Consider the following 19,573-nt stretch of genomic DNA (forward strand, 5'->3'; position numbering starts at 1 on the left):
GGCGTTCCGCTCCAAGAGCACCACTAGTTAAACCGCCGGCCACAGCACAAGAAACATCAATTCAATTGAGCGTCAATTCGCTTGAGTAGACCGGTACTATCTATTTGACCATCGCAATAATGTTAAATGCAAAAGTGGGCTCTTCATTTAACATTTAAATAGGTTTACACAACAGTCTTTGGCCAATAACACACATTTAGAGCGGGATGTAGCTATAGACTGGGACCCGTCAGCCATTTTCCTACTATGCTAACTACACAGTAAAATAACGTTACAGCAACAACCGGCTTCTACACATCCATGCACCACACAATATCATGTCATCTTCAGCTATTATCTGACCTTTTGAGCGCTTTATTTTACGAATAGTGTTCTTCAATTATGTGCAATCATGGCGCATTTGAAAGACAAAAATATAACAAAGCATTTCAGCTAGCCACAGGAACTCGCCAGCTGGCTAACGTTAGCTAGCTACTTACCAGAAATTAGATATGACTTTCTTCTATCCACCAACTTATTCCAGAGACTTTGATTTAATAAAATCGTTGTAAAAAAATCATCTGGATGAATATGGAGTGTCCTCGCTTGTAATATGCCTGTAAAAGATGATCTCGCTTCCTTTTGATTTTTTTTCCCCTTTTTCTTTTTTTCCTTTTTTTTTTTTGTCTGCTCTTGGGTGTTTTCCTGCGTCACCAACAGCAGCCCCCCCAACTCACTAGCAAGCTTCGGTCTCTTGTCAGTTCAGCTCCAGCCAGTCAGTCAAGTGCTTTTCCTCATCTCAATATGGCGGCAGCGCAGTCACTGACCCACCACCGCTTTAACACAGTGCATACTAACTACAGATTTACTTTTCAGAAACAGACCGCTGATATATTATTCCTGGCGAATAATAGGTGTGATCGGAGTTTACTTCGGGCGCTGAAGAATATTATAGAACGAGCAATTCCAGTCTTGATTCGGTCTCCGCTGATGTTCACCAGCTTTTGTCGCTATTCACCGTTCCTGCAAAAACGGTGTTGTTGAGGTGCTTCCAGTCCAGCCTTCGTGTTGCCTCCTACTGTCACGAGTCTGTTCCGCGTATGCAAGGTTTTAAAACATTTGACATTTTGGCTCTTTGCACGAACCAAAATGATACATTTAACATTGAACGTTCCGAGAGCGAAAATTATCTTCACAGTACACCTAGTTCCAAGACAAGGATATTCTGTTTGTGAACGCAAGGTACAGCTAAGGCTATTTTGTACTGACTGCACAGTGGAAATGTTAGCCAGTTGTTACAGTTCTCTCCACATGCCACAGGCGGTTGCTCATGTCGTCATCACTGTGTTACGGCCAGACAAATATCAGGATGATATTATCCTAAAACCGCACCTTTGTATTTTAATGTGACCTATGGTCCTAACAGTGTGTTTGTTTTCTGGGATTTTTTTCAGTGACGTGCCGAATCACTTATCTTCATTGTATGAGCATGGTCCAGTGGCTGGTACTTTACTAGATTGGATTAATCATTTAGCTGGATGAACATAGGTGATCGTGTGTTGGAGGTACTCGGTATTTTGGACTCTCAATGTTCAGATTCAGGCTCTTGGTAATCAATCACTGAGCAATCAAGCTCAGATGGAAAAAATACCAGAAAAATCTTCTTCTCCAGGTCATCTTCTGGCATGTGCAGCCTCCATTGAGTAACTGAAATATTTAGGCATAAGAATGAAGCACTACCTTATCATGCACCTTTTTGCAAGCTAGCAGTGACAGATTGAGGAAAGTAGACCACTGACACACGATAATACATTTAACATCAGGGGTGCATGGAGAAATTCAGGGACAGAGTTCACCCGAATGTGAATCAACTCGAGGAGGACGGTTGGTTTCAACTGTGTACCTGGTATAGTGGGTGACTAAAAAAATATCTGGCTGGTTTATGCTCTGAAATTAAAGTAAGAAATTAAGTAAAATGAAGACTGTGAAGACTAAATATGTCCTGACATAACCATTTGACCAGAACCAATCAAGGAACCACTGACTGAAATAGGTAGCCAGTCGTGGATTTAAAAAAGATGATGTTTTTTTTGGGGAAAAAAAGGAATATTATCAAAAAGTAGACACAAATAATTAACAGATCCCAAGGTTCTCAGATGAACAATAGTCTAAATATGTCTTATTTGGTAACATATAAAACAGCAGTGGTCTATAAAGAATCTAGAGGAAAGCAAAGCTGCATAGGCATTCCATCTTTACTGTCACTGCTTTAATGATAAGTAAAGTTTAAGTGTAAGGTGTTCTGACTGCTGAAACAGGCATTGTGTATCGATGCAAGTGTGGATGTGATTTCCCCTTACCCAGCTGTAGTGTTGACTAGCACCTGGCATCAGATGTCTGCCTCTGAATGCTCTTTCTACCACTTCACACCAAATTATAGCGAGAGCAAATGAGGATACTTGGCATTCTACTCAAAAGTGCTACAGTCACTCCACAGGTGAAAAATCTTGGGCTATCAATTAATCCCAGGTCACCATAATGGCGTGTGGAATTCCATCAGAACACCCTGATGCCAGAATTCAGGATTAAGGATTGGCCATGGGGTCTGATCGAATGGAACTTTACAGAACTGTGTGGGCATTCATGCATCGGGAGCAGTCAGACATGCTTCTACAGCTGTGAGGACTAGATCCAGCGAGAGAAACACAAATGCTGACTCACAGCCACAGAGAAGCTAGCGGCCAGGGCGGGATTAACCCCTGCCACACAGGCCCCTTCCTGGGCTGCTGTGTGTGCACTGTTTTACACACACACACCACATGGACAAATGCATTTTTTCTCTAGCATTTTCCTTTTGTCCCATCTTATATTGTGTTTCATGGGGCTTTTGCCCAACCATCAATTTACAATGTGAGGCATATACAGATGTTCTTAAGATTTGCTGGTGGAAGAACAAGCCTGGTGAATCTGCAATTTACATTTCATTTTACATCCACTTATCAGAGCAGTAGCCTATCTCATCTATTAAGATGAGATTTAAATGTACAAGGGATCTTTTGACTTGATGTGGTCAGATGGTATAACTTCAGACATGGCAATGCACATGAGAAGGAGCATGGCATAATTGTAAGCAAATAAAAACATTGTACTATGTATTGGATTCTGTGGTTTTACATGAAAAAGCAAGTGCTCATTATGTATATTACATGGGCAAAAGGTTTGTTTGCTGTGACATATTATACCGTTTACTGAGATGAGATGTATTGTAATGTATCCTTCATTCCATAATTAAGAGTAGTTTTCATATACAGCTATGTTTCCAAATGCCCAAATGTTTTATTTGAAAATAAGTAAATAAATATGTGGAATAAATTAATAATAATAATACTAATAAGCATGCATTTTGTCCATTCAAAAACAAAAATGATGAGAATGGAAGTGAAGGGAAGGGGAAAAGTATCCACATTTCATTTATTCAAGAGAATTAAAGAATCCAGCAATATATCAACTACTAACTCTGTCAAAATATTCCCAATTTATGGGGCAATGTGTTGTATTTTGCCAAATTGAGAATTTAGAATTATACGGTTCTAACTGACATAGTTGACAAAAAATATTTAGTGTCATAGGGCACTATATATGTGTGTGAAGTTTTACACAAAAATTCGGTTCAAAAGTAAGAAGAAATGCTAAATGTAAAGGTGGTATCTGCTTGGAGCTCATTGATTCTGGTATATTTGAAGCTCAGCATTTCAAAACCACTCAGAACTCAGATAGAACCTTATAATTCCAAGGTCAATTATGAAAGAATGTTCCAGAATATAAAACCTCAGTAAGAATAATGAGAAGCACACGGCATTCTTCAGCCCAACGATTATAATGTTCTGTAATGCTCAGAATATAATGTTCTGTAATGATGATATTACAGAACAATCACTGTATTGCCAAACATTTGGCACTTGAGCTTTACAAAGAGGCAAATAGGCTCATCAACAATCTCCCTTAGTTTTTCAATTCACGGACGTTTAAACATTGTATTCAATTTGGGAAATAATTTGAAGCGTTTCTTCAGGTGACATGGCCAGCTAAAGCGTGGTATTAATATTATTAGAAGTAGGCTCATGATTATAGTTAGGTGTGACGTTAAATTGCAGTTAGAAAACAGCTTGCAAATGCAATTATTGTAAAATACAGATCATTTGCTAATAGGAACATTTGTTTTCATTATACAGTCGCGAATAAGTACGCCGTGTACCCGACTGTCTGACACGCTTAACATTGTGGTGCTATTTTACAAAGATCCCTTATTTTGTTACAAAAAATATGATTGGCTGTTTTTCTTCCGACCGACCATCGGTTCCGCATCCGGGTCTTGGTTTTATTTTATTGTAATCACTTCCTGTGAAGGCGAAATGATGGCGGGGCTGAAGAGTTACAATATAACATATAGCTAACAGCGGTGAATGCCGGCTTTTCCATGGGCCGAAGTCGCAAGAGCCCGATCGAAACGAATAAGTCGTAGTGTTACATTTGAGGGTCAGTTCCTTCCTAAAGTGATCTAATATAAACGAAGACTTCTGCATTCGTAATCTTTCTTTTTGTTCTTACCGTTTGTCCATCGATCAAGCTAACTAGATACCTAGCCTGGCAAGCAAGATACCCTGCTAGCCAAGTTAGCTAGCTAGAGCTAGCTAGCTAACTAGCTATATCGGTCCAATCTCTTCGTTAAAATGGCTCCAGTGCAAATTGCATCAGAAGGCCAGCTGGTCCCGATCGGGGGTCCAACGTCGGCACCAATGGCTGCTCAACCGAGTGTCCCGGCAACGCACGGGGTCCGACTCAGCCTGCTAATAGAATTCCTTCTGCAGAGGACCTATCATGAAATTACCTTGCTGGCCGAACTGTGAGTATGAACCCACTGGTTTACAGTTTTGCATTGGTACCGAATTCATAATATCAACACGTGATTTCAAAGTAACGTAATTGTCTTAAGGGTAACTCACTGGTATGCAATTGTAAATCCAATACAAAGTTTAAAATAAAATGAGAAACAAAAAATACAAAAACTATTGTGCAGGTATGCGACGATTCACCAAAGCGTAACATGGTGGATAGCATATCCATCCTGGTATTGTTTTTTTGTTTCTTGTCACAGCCGTTAAAAGCAGTGCTTTTACTTTGATGGCAGCACTAACCATGGCACATTTCAGCTTAGTTGATTTGACATGTCGCAGTGTTGCAAACTACATCGCCTGTACATACCGAGAATTGCTATCTGGTGTTGTCATGCAGTGTGAGAAATGACAACTTTTTATAACATCTCATTAATGGCGTAGCCAGTCAAAATAGTTATGTGAAATGCCATTGTAGTAACCTTACTTAGATTTATTATGGTGCAGCAATACCCAAGTTGATTGCGACCATATGTAATTCAACCTGTTTATGCAGCCTCACGACTCTATTGTAACGAGTGCAGTATATTTTTCCTGTTGTCACATACAGGTACTCATGGGTAGGTATTTGTCCTCAGCATCTTGATAGTTTGAGCACACCTTGGGGAAGGTGTCATACAAAGCTTTTCATTCATACATTTAGGTGATTGGGTTATGTCATGACAAATATTGCTGTATCTGTTCCAGATATTTTATGATTTATTGTGGCACCTCATGTGCATTGTTCAATGCTGGGCATGTCAGATGCAAGCATATTTTATGAAATCTTCAGTGTTGGCTTCATAGATTTTAAATGCTTTATTACTGATAATTTGAGAAATGGTGGTTATTTGTATGGGAGATCATCTTAATCTTTTCAGCTTTTTTAGTTATTGGGCTGTTTTCTGTACTATTTTACAATACTAATATCTGTAGCATTTGTAGCATTTTATTTGTGAGGTAGGTTTTGGTAGCTTTGTGAGAGACTGTGAAAGGATGCAGGTTGTCTTTTATCGGCACTTGACACTTGACTGTTTTACAGGCTTCCTAGGAAGACGGACATGGAAAGGTAAGTTCATCAAAAGAGTTTTACTTCTGCATCTTACCACAGAGACTTAATTTTGACTAGAATATTATCCCTTAGTGAGACATGGGGCTCCACTGTATACATGACGTGGTTTAATGCAGTATGGTGGAGATGGAAAGATAAGTGTTTTTCCCTGTGATTATTATTTTTTCTATAAACACTATTATAGACTCTCTCGTATAGCTTGGTGACCCAATAGAGTACAGTTATTTGTTGTATTATACCGCCTTTATTTTATCACACTGACATGTTGGCTCTTTTCTGTCTCTTGCAGGAAAATTGAGATTGTACAATTTGCAAGCCGGACTCGACAGATGTTTGTGCGCCTCCTGGCATTGGTGAAGTGGGCCAGCAATGCTGGGAAGGTTGAGAAGTGTGCGGTACGGCATTTTGCTTCAGTCATAGATATTCATGTCTGTGTGCATGCAGTAATCCTACTTTTCAAACACCCAAACTCACAATTCATTCAGCTCAGTTTTTGTGTTGGGTAGAGAAAAGCCCATGCCATGTTGTATTGTAACTTTGTGTTATGTTACTCTTCTTACTACCAGTACTACATATTATGCACTGTTTTCATGTGTTACCATGGTGTTGTCCATATTATTATTCTTATGGTATTTATTTTGATATAATTCTATAGATTATACACTCAGTCAGCACTTTATTAGGCATTTAATAGACTGCTGTCTTTATGTACAGATGATCTCCAGCTTCCTGGACCAGCAAACCTTCTTGTTTGTGGACACTGCCGACCGGCTGGCGGCCTTGGCGAGGGATGCCCTGGTTCATGCCCGCCTGCCCAGCTTCGCTATCCCCTTTGCCATAGACGTGCTGACCACCGGATCCTACCCACGCCTGCCCACCTGTATCAGAGTAAGCCATCTGGCATTCGGCGCTGTGCCGCCTGCTTTAAGACAGCCTAAGTATCGGTCTCAAGTTCTGGAGGACCACAGTGTTATTTTAATTTAATAGTGTAATTCGCAACTTGGCTGCGCCATCCAGTAGTGAGAGCTCTGGTTTAAAGGGAGCAAATAGTGTGCAGAGTAATACAGTAAGTGTCTTTTATTGGACATGAAAGTGTCAGTTTATATGTGTGCAAGGTTTTGAGAGAATAAGGACAACCCTGGAGTGATAGACCAGGATTGTGCATGGATACCCTTCATGACAGACCTGCAGTCTGGAGGTGCACTGATTGACAGATGTGGTGGTATATGCTGCTTGCCCAACTTCACACTAATTTACTGAGGCAGTGTGCCAGTGTGGTACTTCTGGCTCATCTAGTTTCCTCTTAGTGGTCAGTTAGCCAGTTTCATTTCCCATGTTACCTAATGATGCATTACAAATTATGGGTTACTGGATATTGTTCTGACTACATCTTGTCCAATCCTCTTGCCTTCATTACCTCCTCTAACAAACACTGTATGCCGCCAGTCATGGCTTGTCTCTGTGGAATATGAAAAATGAAAACTGAATCTTCTAACCAACATTCCTGAAATCGTTGTTGTCTTTTCGAGGACCATCTTAATCAGCCTCACTCCTTTGCCATGTGTGACCCATCAGTGTCCGCTTTGTGAAATTTCCACTTTAAATTTTTAAATGCAGTCGCATGCCCAGAATGTCACAGTCCGCTGACGGTTTTCTGCGCTATCCCTGCAGGATAAAATCATCCCCCCGGACCCCATCACCAGAGGGGAGAAGCAGACCACCCTGAACCAGCTCAGCCAGATCCTACGCCATCGCCTCGTCACCACAGACCTGCCCCCCCAACTGGCCAACCTCACCGTGGGTAAGGACTCTACATACTCATGTAGTCACCACCAGAGCCAGACCTGGGTCAAATATGTCATTGTTCTTTTCTGTGTTTGATTGAACTTGCCTGGTGCAATTGAACCAACCAAGAGCCCCCCCAGAAAGTGAGGTTTGCACTTTGAGAGGATTTCATAGGTTACTATACAGAAAACACGCTCAGTAAATCTGAGAAAAGCATTAGAATCCAAAACCGATGCATACATGACCCAGGTCTGACCAGGATATGATTTCACTTGAAGATTATACAGTCCTGTGCAAAAGTCTTAGGCACCCCTAGATTTTTAAGATATACATTTGGTCTTAGATACTTTTATATATATATTGTTTTCGCCTTTAATGTATGGCAAGTCCTCCAATAAGATTTCCTCATAAAAAAGAACAACTTTTTTTTCGATATTTGTAACCCATTATTTTTGATAGCAAATCATTTTTTGACTGTATTCTGCATATCAATGTAAACTCAATATTTATTTCTAAATCAGGTGTGGTGATGCTCATCGCTACCGCAGGGTGTCTGTGTGTGTTGGGGGGAGGTGTAAGAACCCCCCAAATACGCTAAAATGTTGTTCTCATTTATCTGACTGCAAAAGATACCTTTCAACTGCTCGACTGTTCTAACAGTTCAGCAAAAGGAACTGCAAATGTCCGCCAATAGTGTGGCTCTAACTGTGTTGACACAGACGTGCCTGTGGCCTGTATAGTCTACAATGATACACTATTGTATCTTGTGACGGCACTGGTGGATAGGCGAGTGACTACGGGGTGCAAGTATCCTAGGTTGTCTATGTCTGTTAGGACAACTGCTAAGTGTATAGTGGGGGTGCAGGTTCAAATTAATACAATTTATTAAACAATGTGCATTGCAGAAATATAAGACAGATTGTTACAAGAATTACCTGGTGTAATATGAATGGCTATATGCAAATTATTGCACAGGAGGTCGTATTAGCGAGTCTCCTCGAACCATTCCACGTTTCCCTCTATATACCCAGGGTTTACAGGAAAATAACAAATCATCAAATAGAGTCACAAGACGGCGGTAACAACAATGGTCCTGCTGATTTTATCTCTGTATGTCTAACAAACCTGGTTAACCTTTGTAGCACAGCTGGATGCTGACTCACAGGTAACTTGCATTACCTGTGGTTTATTTCTAAATGGTGTTTCAAGATCTTTATTCAGCAACCAGTGTACTATACCACTAATGACACCAAACTATTTCCCACAACATTAGCTATCTAAAGACATCAAACACTGTATGTGGTAAACCCAAGGTTTATACAGAGCTTTTTCAACTCAACAGTTCTGGGAGCATTCCACTGAGGTTGCAGAATTGTGCAGAGGCAGCTCAATGATGGGAGCAATAGTCCTGTATTGATGAGCACTGTCTTCATCAAACCTTGCTGACCCTGTGTCAACATGGTCAGCACAGTCCGTTTCCTTTTGGGAGTCTGCAGAGAGGCACACTCATGTAAAATGCCCTACAGAGGCCCTTTGCAATTTAGGAAACCCCAAGGTTGCTTTCAAATTGGAATTTGTGTGTCTTTTTATTCATTTTTCAAGCCAACGGGCGGGTGAAGTTTCGAGTGGAGGGCGAGTTTGAGGCTACGCTCACTGTGATGGGGGATGACCCGGATATCCCCTGGAGGTTACTGAAGCTGGAGATTCTGGTGGAGGACAAAGAGACGGGAGGTGAGGCTGTGGCCAGATCGCTGGGGATTCTGGGACGAGCATACACAATTAAAGGAGCCGTTCCTTGGAGTCACAGTCACCTGATTGGCCAGTGTGTTATGCAGAGGGGCACTCACTCATTACTGTGCGACTTGCTGCCTTTCAGGAGCAGAGCCCTGCAGGCCTTCGGCCTACAAGTGGTTTACAGAATTATTGGAACCCATAATAATCAATAACAAAAAAACAAAGGTTGCATATATTAAACATGGATAACGATCTATGTGTTATGTACTTTTATTTCAATTTGCTCATGTTTGAATTTTTATATAGGAATCCAATTTTTTCTGAAAACCACAGGTGGAAAATCTTTTGCACCCCTAACAATTATTGCAAATAGAAACAAAGTGAAGTTGGCAATACAATTTTACTTAATATACATTACACTAATGAGCAACGTCCAACAAAGTATGTCGTACAAAAATATAGTTAATCTCAGTCTAAACTAACTATATTGTGTCATTCTCTCACTTTTGCTGGAGTATAAAAATGAGGCATGCAAAATCCATTTGTCAATCATCAGTGAGGGAAAAGCCAAAGAACTGTGAATTCAGAAGGCATAGATGGTAATTGACCGTACCAAGTCGGGTAATGGGTACAGAAAATACATAAATCGTTAAAACATACCACTTAGCACTGTAAGGGCAATAATAGCATAAAACAAATGGTTGCAAACTTGCCAGGAAGACGACGCAAGTGCATATTATGCCCACAAATGGTAATGAAGATGGTGAGGGAGGCCATAAGTAAGCCAAGAATTTAAGAGATGGCTTGCATCTTCAGGTCACCAATTCTCAAAAATAACCATAACAACAAAGGCACCTCCATACCAACAAACTCTTTGGAAGGGTGACGCGAAGACAGCCCTTGCTGAGCATAATAAACAAAACCAAGCCTCTGATTCACCCCACCAAATGGTTTGTTCGTTCTGGGTTTTGCTGATGTCTCAGCATTCCAAAGGTCAAACAGGCTGACATTTCACATGCCTTGTTGAAGTTTTATCCACCTTCCCTTTACCTGGGAGTTTGGTGTGAAGACAGTTTGGCTTATCCATAGGGCTAATTGTTCAGTTAAATACCCAGCAGAAAATATATCTAGCGCTGGATTTGAGGACCCGATTTGAGTTTCCCTGGTCTTCGATTTAAGTTTTAACCTGACAAAGAGAAATGTATGAATGCAAATGTAAACTAGAGTTTCTTTCTCCTGCCTCCAAACCCCCCAGATGGCCGAGCCCTAGTCCACAGCATGCAGGTGAACTTCATCCACGAGCTGGTGCAGTCTCGCCTCTTTGCTGATGACAAACCACTTCAAGATATGTACAACTGCCTGCGTATCCTTTCTCAGCAGCTGCAAGCTCTTATTACTTCAGTCTATGTTACAGATTTGGGGGGTTCTGGGTTTTTCCTTAGTGCAGTTATCCTGTTAACTCCATAATCCTGCTTTGTGATACAGGGCCCAGGTCTCTGTGCACCTTGGTCCCTCTCACCCCATCAACTCTGCTCTGCCCCCTGTTGATGAGATGCAGTCTGTGGAGCTGGGGTGTCCTGGTGTCCTGTCATATCTGCAAATGGCAGGTCTGGGTGCAGGTTTTTGTTTTAGCCCAGTGCTGAGATGCTGATTCTGCTTAACACCATGAGTAGTTAATTAGTGGAATCAGGTGCTGTAGTTAATGGCAAAAACCTGGCCCTTTTCAAATGAGATTGGACCCCTCTTTTCCTGGGCATTGATCTCAAACTCCTTTTCTGGAAGGTTGCAGTGTTTAGAGGTTTTTATGGTTGTATGGTTTCTGCCTGTGTGAGGGCATACTATACATTTATTGTGTTAGTATTGTTGGCTTATTTTGGGACAAATAGTCTGCCTACTTTTATTAGAATGCAAGTACATTCATATAAATCACAGATTTAGAAATATCTTGCGTTCTAAAAACGCAGTATTCCATTGGTAACCTTCAGGTCTGGTGTCCTTGCTGTAGGGATGCTAAATTTGTTTGATGTAGTACTGTAATTTAGGTGGTGTGCTTGCAGGGGTCCTAATAAATGAATTTCATTCTGCCTTGTGTGAATGCGCCCTGAATCTGCCTTGAATCATGGGAGTGCAGTTTGTCAGCGTGACCCATGCTGTGTTTGCTCAGGCCTTAAGGACCAGGGTGCCGAGAATGTGCTGGAAATTTCTGCTTTCACCAGACAAGAATCAGACCTGTCAAACGCTCAGCAGGCAGCTTATCAAGAGTCCATTATCTTACCCAAGTTATCTTGAAAGACGTGCATTTTGTGCTGGCCTGTTGTATTCTTGTTTGTAGCCCTTTAGTGCAGAGGGATATTTGATCTTATGTACTCTCCGTGCCACTGATAATGATGTGGGCTTTTAAAAAATCAGGCCGTTCCACTCTTTTCAGGAATCTGCCTTTTGTTTTTCCAAGCAACAAACGTGTTTGAAATGCCATCATTCTGCCATGTTGTAACACACTTAGTAGTGGCCCTGTCTAGAAAGTATGTCATCATCAGAAAGAAGATGCTGGAAAAAATCAGACTGAAACCTTCAGTCTTGAAACGGCAGTTTTCTCCTTGTACCTGCAAAGCACAGTCCTTTGTTCTATGGAGCTTTTTACAGCTCCATATGTCTGGAAACCAGGGCTCTGTTAACATTAATAATTAATAAGGCCTTGCTGTAGACAAAAAGTATGGCCATTAAATGTTCAAAATGTCTTTGTTCGGAAGATCATTGGGAAAACTACTGCAGTTGTGCAGTGTTTATGTTGCCATTGAGTCCCAACTGGTTCTCCTGGCATATTTGTGGAGATAAAAAAACCATCTTCATCTTAGCTGCAGGAGACATGACACATAATGAGCTGATTAGCAAGATGAGCCTCTCCTTACTGGCTATTGAAATTCTTTGAAGTGAAGTCCATCTGTCTGTCCGTCTGTCAGTTCCTCTTTCTGTCCATCTGTCGATCTCTCTGTCTGTGAATCTAACTAATGTAATATCGGAAATTGTCCTAGTAATAAATGAGAAGAAACATTCAGGTTTAATGAGGTGCAGATCAATGGAGGATAATCATTCTCAAGAAAGATTAGTCTCATTGCTCCTTAATGTATTTGACAAAATACAACCTGCTGCTTTTGGCACTGTGTGTCTTCATCAGGCTTTACTGGGCCTGAAATTGGCCAGAGTTCTCCTGACTTGGCTCCATTTGCAAATGGAGCAGCCTCTGTCTGGCCTGTAATGGCTGCCATGCAAGTCAGATTGCCAGGAAAGCTGTCAGTAAGGTGAAGCGTGGGTCTTGTCATTATGTTGAAGCGTCATTGTCGGTGGTAGGTCTCAGTCAGTCATGGGAAGTGATTTTTGGAAGCGAAAAGACAATAAGGTTTCGTTAAAATCAAAAATGAGTGATGCTTCAAGCAAGTCACTGATTGACACCTCATTGTGTCTCCACCCATTGTCAGGTCCTGGAAACCTTGTTTGTTCGATTGTGCCTTGATTTTGGGATTCCCTATGAACTGGTTGGGTTTGTGGTTTGGTTGTGCTGTTGTTGACATTCCTTGACCAAGACTTCCCAGACTCCTTCTGCCTGTCGCTGCAGCTGGAGGTGTTGCACTCTCAGACTCTAACTCTGGTTCGGGAACGCTGGGGTGACCTCGTCCAGGTGGAACGCTACCTGCCCGCCAAGTGCCTCACCCTCTCCGTTTGGAAGTAAGTGGACTTCATCCCTGTGTTTCCTTTTGCTTTAAATAAGCTTGTACAGAAGTGTCTAATGGATAGGCATCTAGAATTGCAACTCATTGTCATAGACAGCAGTGCAAGATGGATTATATATGTATAAAAATCCATAGATGTGAGTTTGCTCTGGATAAGAAAGGATGGAAAATTGAATTGAACTAGAGATTAGAATAAAGTAAAACAATTTCCCTGCTACTCCTATCACAGAATAAATCATTTGCAAGTTCCTAAAATCCAGAAATTATGCTTTTGGGTTCAGCTGTCATTGATCTACAGCTCATTCATGTTTGCCAGCAGTATACTATATATGTTATGCTGCAATTAGTTGTTTTATACCCTATAGTAACTCTATCCTGTAATAGATGGTAGATTTGTCTTACTGGGGTAATTGCTACCAACCCCAGATTTAAACCCCTCGATGACAGACCTGACAATTGGAGCAACTGTCCCGTATTTCACAGATTAGTCATAATTCTTCCAATCTTATGTAGATTTGTGGTGTTGAGGTTTAAATATGTGGAAAATATTTGTGCTATGTTGGTTACAATTGCCCTTCTAGCTGTATGTTTTATCACTGTTTTAGCTGTCCTATATGTAAATTCAAATTCAAAGTAACAAGAGCGATTTTGAAGGAAGGTGAACTGAAGCCATGCAAGGCCCCATACCTCATACCTCTGCACCCTGCCTCCCTCCCTAGCCAACAGGTTTTAGGCCGTAAGACAGGCACAGCGTCTGTACACAAGGTCAATATCAAGATTGATGAAGCTGATGGCTCCAAACCACTGCAAATATCCCATGATCCCCCACTTCCTGCTTGTGACTCAAAACTGCTGGAGAGAGCCATGAAGGTGAGCTCGGGGCATTTTAGTAATACAAAAACGTATCTGGAGGTTTTTTAAAATGTTGACATACGTGGTACCTGCCTGGTTTCTTGGGACCGTGCACACTCAGATTGTGTAAATAGTGACCGTATGTCCAGGTCGTCTATCGACTGAATAAGCTGGTTGGCATGGTGACATTCAGCCATTTGAGAAGCCATTTGAGTTTTGATTTACCCACACCATGAGAATCCCGTATGCATTCTCGCTCATAAACTGAGACTGTGTCGCCTGCACTTATGGTCCAGCACTGTGTTTGTCGTCGCTCTTTCCTGCAGATCGACCATCTGTCAGTGGAGAAACTCCTGATTGACAGCGTCCATGCGCGCTCCAATCAGAAACTGCAGGAGCTGAAAGCCATCGTGAAGAGCTACAACCCCAACGAGAACTGTGAGTTTCACTGCAGGGCGGACAGAGGCATGCCCCGCGAATGTTTTGCCACATGAGGCCTTCTCTTTCACAGTAGTATAGACCTTTCCATTTGCAATTTCCCATTTAGCCATTTAGGCAATGCCTTTAGTCAAGGGGTGACTAGAGCTAGAGATGCAAGGAAACATTATTCCTGGATTCTGTTAGCCCTGTCAAAGCTAAACCTAATGAGCTTGTACAATAACATGAAGCTGTCATTAATCCAAGCATTGTCTGGGTTTTGGGATCAGTGTAATTATAATGGCACTATTTTAACTAGTGAGCGGGATGTAGTTCTGAGAAGAATCAATAGAACAGAAACTGGTGTATGCCTGTATTTGAATCATGCTAGGCATTGTTGAATGATCTGTGTTGTATGTATTTTTACACATGCTTTTTTTTACATTTGTGTTGCAAATTAAATATTGTAGCTGCTTATCCAGGGTCAATTCATTAGTGACCTGGTAAAATAAAGGATAAATAAAATGAAGAAATAAGGTAGCAGAGAGGTGAAGTGTGTGGTGAAGCTGTGTTCTCTGTTGTCAGCCTTCATCGAGACCGCGCTCCCCACTCTGGTCATTCCTGTCCTGGAACCCTGCGGCCGCTCCGAGTGCCTGCACATATTCGTGGATTTGCATTCTGGAATGTTCCAGCCCATGTTTTATGGAGTTGGTAAGCAACCGATGCCAAAGACCACCCAGGACTGTTACTCGTGTAAACACTGCAGCGGTGGGGAAAAAAAATAAACAACTTTAATAACTGAAAACTATTTGAATGTTAATAGTTTTTGGTGTGTGTGTGTGTTGAGGTTGGGGTTGATGTCAATTCTATTTCAGTACTGTAAACTACAGGAAATGAATTGAAATTGAGTTGAGAAAATGACTATAATACTCAAATACTCTGAGATTTATTTTTTCTGAATCAAACACGGATTCATAATTTCAATTGACTGCATTGAAATGAAACTGACCCCAGCTTTCAGGGGTGGAACGATTCTTTGGAACATTTTTTGGTTGAAAAAACACAGAATCCAATGGCATCATTAGGTACTTGCACAAGTTCATTGTAAATACGAATATCCGTGTCCCAAGAGGGGATGCTGATTGCTTTCTTGTACTTCTGTTTTGCTGTAGATCAGTCTGTGCTGGATGACATGGAAAAGTCCATCAACGATGACTCGAAGCGCATTGGTTCTTGGCTGCAACAGCTGAAGTAAGTGCCCGCCTTTACCTTCCTCACCCCTCAGTGTGGTCCAGGGGGAGTCACTCTTCCACTGTACTTCCAAACATTAACCGGACATTATTGTCACATTGCATTACATTACGTTACACTAGCTTGTGCGCATCATACAAATGCACCGTTGAGTGGGCTTATGGATCTGTGGTAGTTTGAGAGAAAATTTTTAATAAATAAACTGCAATTATTGTTTTGGAACAACCCCCAGACCGCTTTACTTGTGCAAGCTAAAACATTCAGAGGTTGAGTGTCGGAGCTCATGCTAAACTGAGAGCTCATGCTTAACTGCGAAGTTCACTTTTGTTATTTTTCTTATTTTTGAGCTCCAGGTGGTTGTTTGTTTTGCTGTATTGGTGGTTTTGTGCACTTGCTGTAAATGATACTGTCTGTGATGGTGCCTGCAGTGGTAAATGCCGCAGTGCTGATTGTAATGATGTGTGGGGGTGATGATGGTGAATTTTCGTTTGCTGTAGATTTTGGCTTGGGGAGCAGCGGTGCAGGCAGTCGGTGAAGCACCTCCCCACCCTGTGCAGTGACATCTTGCACCTCTCCAACGCCTCCTCCCACCCTGTGGGGGGCCTGTCCAAGCACCGCCTCTTCATCAAGCTTACCCGCCTCCCGCAGTACCATGTTGTAAGACCCCTTCCCTTCCCGTCTCCCCAAGTCTGCTCAAGTGGTTGAGTCTCTCTGAGTTTCTGGGTAGCTCTTATAACTCTTCCTCTAGCTCTAGCTCCAAGTTGGAGTCATTGACTGTCTAGTGGGCTCTGTTTAGCTTTTAAACTATTTATCTAGCTCTGTGACTCTTCAGCTCTTTTCCTCTTTACTTCCACTTACACTGAGCATGCCTGCAAAGATCTTGAGATATGTGGGTGATGTTGGGTTGCTCTGAAGATTGCCATATGTGCATGAGTGTGACTCTCTGTCCTGGCCTCCTCAGGTGGTAGAGCTGTTGGATGTACCCGGAAGCCCTACCGAGCTGGACTACAGGTACTACTTCCTGTCAGTGACCCAGGTGGAGGGCGACGAGGGCCTGCCCAGTGCCCAGCTCTTCCAGCAGTTCAAGCCCAACCTGGAGCAGCTGGTGCTGGAGCCCTCATCAGGCAAGGGTGCCAGGCCAGGGGCCAAGAGGAAGGTAGGTTACAGACACCACCCCCCATGAGAGGTCCGATCTGTGCGTGGCCAGGCCCTTAAACATATCTCAGTTTTACTATGCATGCTGGAAGGGGTGTGTGAGGTGGCCACCTCTACAGATAGTTTGCTGTGCTGTGTTAACCTCATGCTGTAACTCCAACAATGGGCAGTGAAACGCAGCAGGTTCAAGATGCAAGCCGGCAGCTTTGTAGGGACTGCCTGTTGAGTCAGAGGGAGGGGCTTTGTTTTTTCTTTTTCCTCATACGTACAATCCTGGAGAGCCGCAGGGTGTGCTGGCTTTTGTTTTTATACTCAGCACTTAATTTATCAATGAAAGCAGCTAATTACACAGTTAACTGCCCTCACCTGGTTTTTTGGGGCTGAATTGGTTGCTGATATTAAGGTGAAAACAAAAACCAGCACATCCTGTGGCTGTCCGGGGTCGAGAGTGAGGACCACTGGTATAAATGTACAGCCGCTCTGCCCGGAAACCATCTTGTGCTCTGCGTCTTCTCTGACTCAGCTGCCCACATTAGACCTGACAACATCAGCTTTGGGGAAAAACGGAATATGAGAATTCTCCGGAACATTGTATTTCTGGCACACAGATGCCTCGCGATTTAATAATGTCTGTATGTCTTAGTGGAGGATGTGGTCTGAGTCATCTGGAGGCTATAGACCTTGCAGGGTATTAACCGCATGTCTTGTGTCTTTTCCAAAAGCCGTCTGGGGACCAGGGTGCCGTCGAACCCAAAAAGCCCAAACGATCTGGGGAGATGTGCGCCTTCAACAAGGTCCTTGCCCACCTGGTGGCCATGTGTGACACCAACATGCCCTTCATTGGCCTGCGCTGTGAGGTAAGGGGTCCTACCTCGTGAGTCAGGGAGGAGCTGAGGGGGCAAGAAAAATGCCTGTGCCAATAACAACTTTCCCTGTATATTTTCACTGACATTTATAACCATCAAATTATATAGAGGACTTGTTATGCGCAATTTGCTCTTTGCAGTGCATATGACGTTATATGAAAAAAAATTATGTGTTTGAAATTGATCGTGTGCTTATTTCAGCCCTTTGATTTAAAAGCGGGGGCAAAAGGATTCATCTACATTTAAAAAAGAACACATCAGTTTCAATGAAAATTTGGCCAGACGATTCAAACATTTTATCAAATTGGCACAGAACCATTTCACAAAAGCGGTGATGTCACGGTGAATGCATCCGCTCATTAAGTGGCTTGTGGGGGCTGCGGTTCGAGCTGCTTCCCTCATGCTCGATTGTTGCTTGGAGACAGATTTTTCTTTGTGTTCTTTTGATTACAGCTGTCCAACATGGATGTCCCTCACCAGGGTGTTCAGGTGGAGGGGGACTGCTGCAGTCATGCCATCCGCATCCTCAGGTAAGAGAGGGACTGCCAGCACCTGTGAAGCCTCAGCATATCCCAGATGCCTTTGCAATTTCCTCAGGATGACTGAGCTCGACTGTGCTGTGGGCTTATTCCCTGTTGGGCTTCGGGTACTCGCATGGATATTTGGGTTAGCACCTCACAATACAATATATTACAGTATTTTTCCATTGCCATAAGCCCAGTGATAGCCATGCTAAAATAAATTATGGGTAAATAAATTTAAATGTAAAAACCCATGTTTTATAGCTGTGTCATTAGGCCATATGTACATTACTGTTAAGGAGATGCTCTCTGCTCCTGTTAGGATCCCTCGGAGTAAAGGAGTCGGTGTGGAGACCCAGAAGGCTCTAGAGCGCTCCCTGCTGGACTGCACCTTCCGCCTGCAGGGCCGCAACAACCGTACCTGGGTGGCGGAGCTGGTGTTCTCCAACTGCCCCCTCTCCAGCACCTCCAGCAAGGAGCAAGGTCAGTGCCGCTGATCTGGGATCAGGTTTGCCCCGGTCATATCGGAACCACATCCATTTTGAGCTAAAAATGCAAGGCTGATCTTGGATCAGGGCCAGTATTACAGTCCTGTATTATGATGGATGTGGACAGGTGAAACCAAAAGCCAATGCTAATCCAAGATCAGGGCTTTTATCCGTTTACAGTCTTGGCATAACTGCACTGATTTAGGATTTGATTTACTTGTGTTTGTCGCTATCCTTATCCATTATGAGTTCCCATCCTGTACCAGCATTCTGTATCCTAGTGGCTAAGGTGCATGACTAGGACCTGGGCTGTTGGTGGTTCAGGCCCCGGTGTAACCATGATAAAATCCATGTTGGGCTCTTGAGCAAGGCCATTAACTCCACATTGCTCCAGGGAGGTTGTCCCCACTTCACCTAATCACCAAGGGCGGCCTGTAGCGTAGTGGTTAAGGTAAATGACTGGGACATGCAAGGTCGGTGGTTCAATCCCCGGTGTAGCCACAATAAGATCTGCACAGCCCTTAACCCTGCCTTGCTCCAGGGGAGGATTGTCTCCTGCTTAGTCTAATCAACTGTATGTCGCTCTGAATAAGAGCGCCTGCCAAATGGCAATAATGTAATGTAATGTAATCAAATGTAAGTCAGTTTGGATAGAAGCATCCGCTAAATAACTGTAATGTAAAAATGCTTTATGGATAGTTATGGAGGACTCTTGGCTTTTCGTAGCAGTAATCCCATCTGCATTGTGTCACCAACAACAGAAGCTGTGAAATGATGTACTGACTCCCCAAGGA

General features: G+C 42.6%; 2 protein-coding genes across 14 annotated transcripts in view; one reads left to right on the forward strand and one right to left on the reverse strand.

Moving 5' to 3' along the window:
- The window catches only part of LOC133125293 (probable ubiquitin carboxyl-terminal hydrolase FAF-X), a 67,160-nt gene extending 65,881 nt beyond the window's left edge, over positions 1–1,279 (reverse strand). For all 13 annotated transcript variants that reach the window (XM_061237112.1, XM_061237111.1, XM_061237106.1 and 10 more), the window contains exon 1: positions 480–1,279. The gene's annotated coding sequence lies outside the window, so the exon portion shown is untranslated. The remainder of the gene's footprint in view (positions 1–479) is intronic.
- Positions 1,280–4,391: 3,112 nt separating this feature from the next.
- The window catches only part of LOC133124017 (mediator of RNA polymerase II transcription subunit 14-like), a 29,647-nt gene continuing 14,465 nt past the window's right edge, over positions 4,392–19,573 (forward strand). Inside the window, exons 1-17 of the mRNA XM_061234822.1 lie at positions 4,392–4,882; positions 5,953–5,979; positions 6,272–6,377; positions 6,697–6,870; positions 7,654–7,783; positions 9,370–9,498; positions 10,757–10,864; positions 13,092–13,224; positions 13,949–14,099; positions 14,408–14,519; positions 15,084–15,209; positions 15,671–15,749; positions 16,247–16,406; positions 16,711–16,905; positions 17,627–17,761; positions 18,224–18,300; positions 18,614–18,774. Of these exons, the coding sequence (XP_061090806.1) occupies positions 4,710–4,882; positions 5,953–5,979; positions 6,272–6,377; positions 6,697–6,870; positions 7,654–7,783; positions 9,370–9,498; positions 10,757–10,864; positions 13,092–13,224; positions 13,949–14,099; positions 14,408–14,519; positions 15,084–15,209; positions 15,671–15,749; positions 16,247–16,406; positions 16,711–16,905; positions 17,627–17,761; positions 18,224–18,300; positions 18,614–18,774 (2,176 nt within the window). The 5' untranslated portion in view covers positions 4,392–4,709. The remainder of the gene's footprint in view (positions 4,883–5,952; positions 5,980–6,271; positions 6,378–6,696; positions 6,871–7,653; positions 7,784–9,369; positions 9,499–10,756; positions 10,865–13,091; positions 13,225–13,948; positions 14,100–14,407; positions 14,520–15,083; positions 15,210–15,670; positions 15,750–16,246; positions 16,407–16,710; positions 16,906–17,626; positions 17,762–18,223; positions 18,301–18,613; positions 18,775–19,573) is intronic.

Source organism: Conger conger, chromosome 3, assembly GCF_963514075.1.
Source record: "Conger conger chromosome 3, fConCon1.1, whole genome shotgun sequence".
NCBI lineage: Eukaryota > Metazoa > Chordata > Actinopteri > Anguilliformes > Congridae > Conger > Conger conger.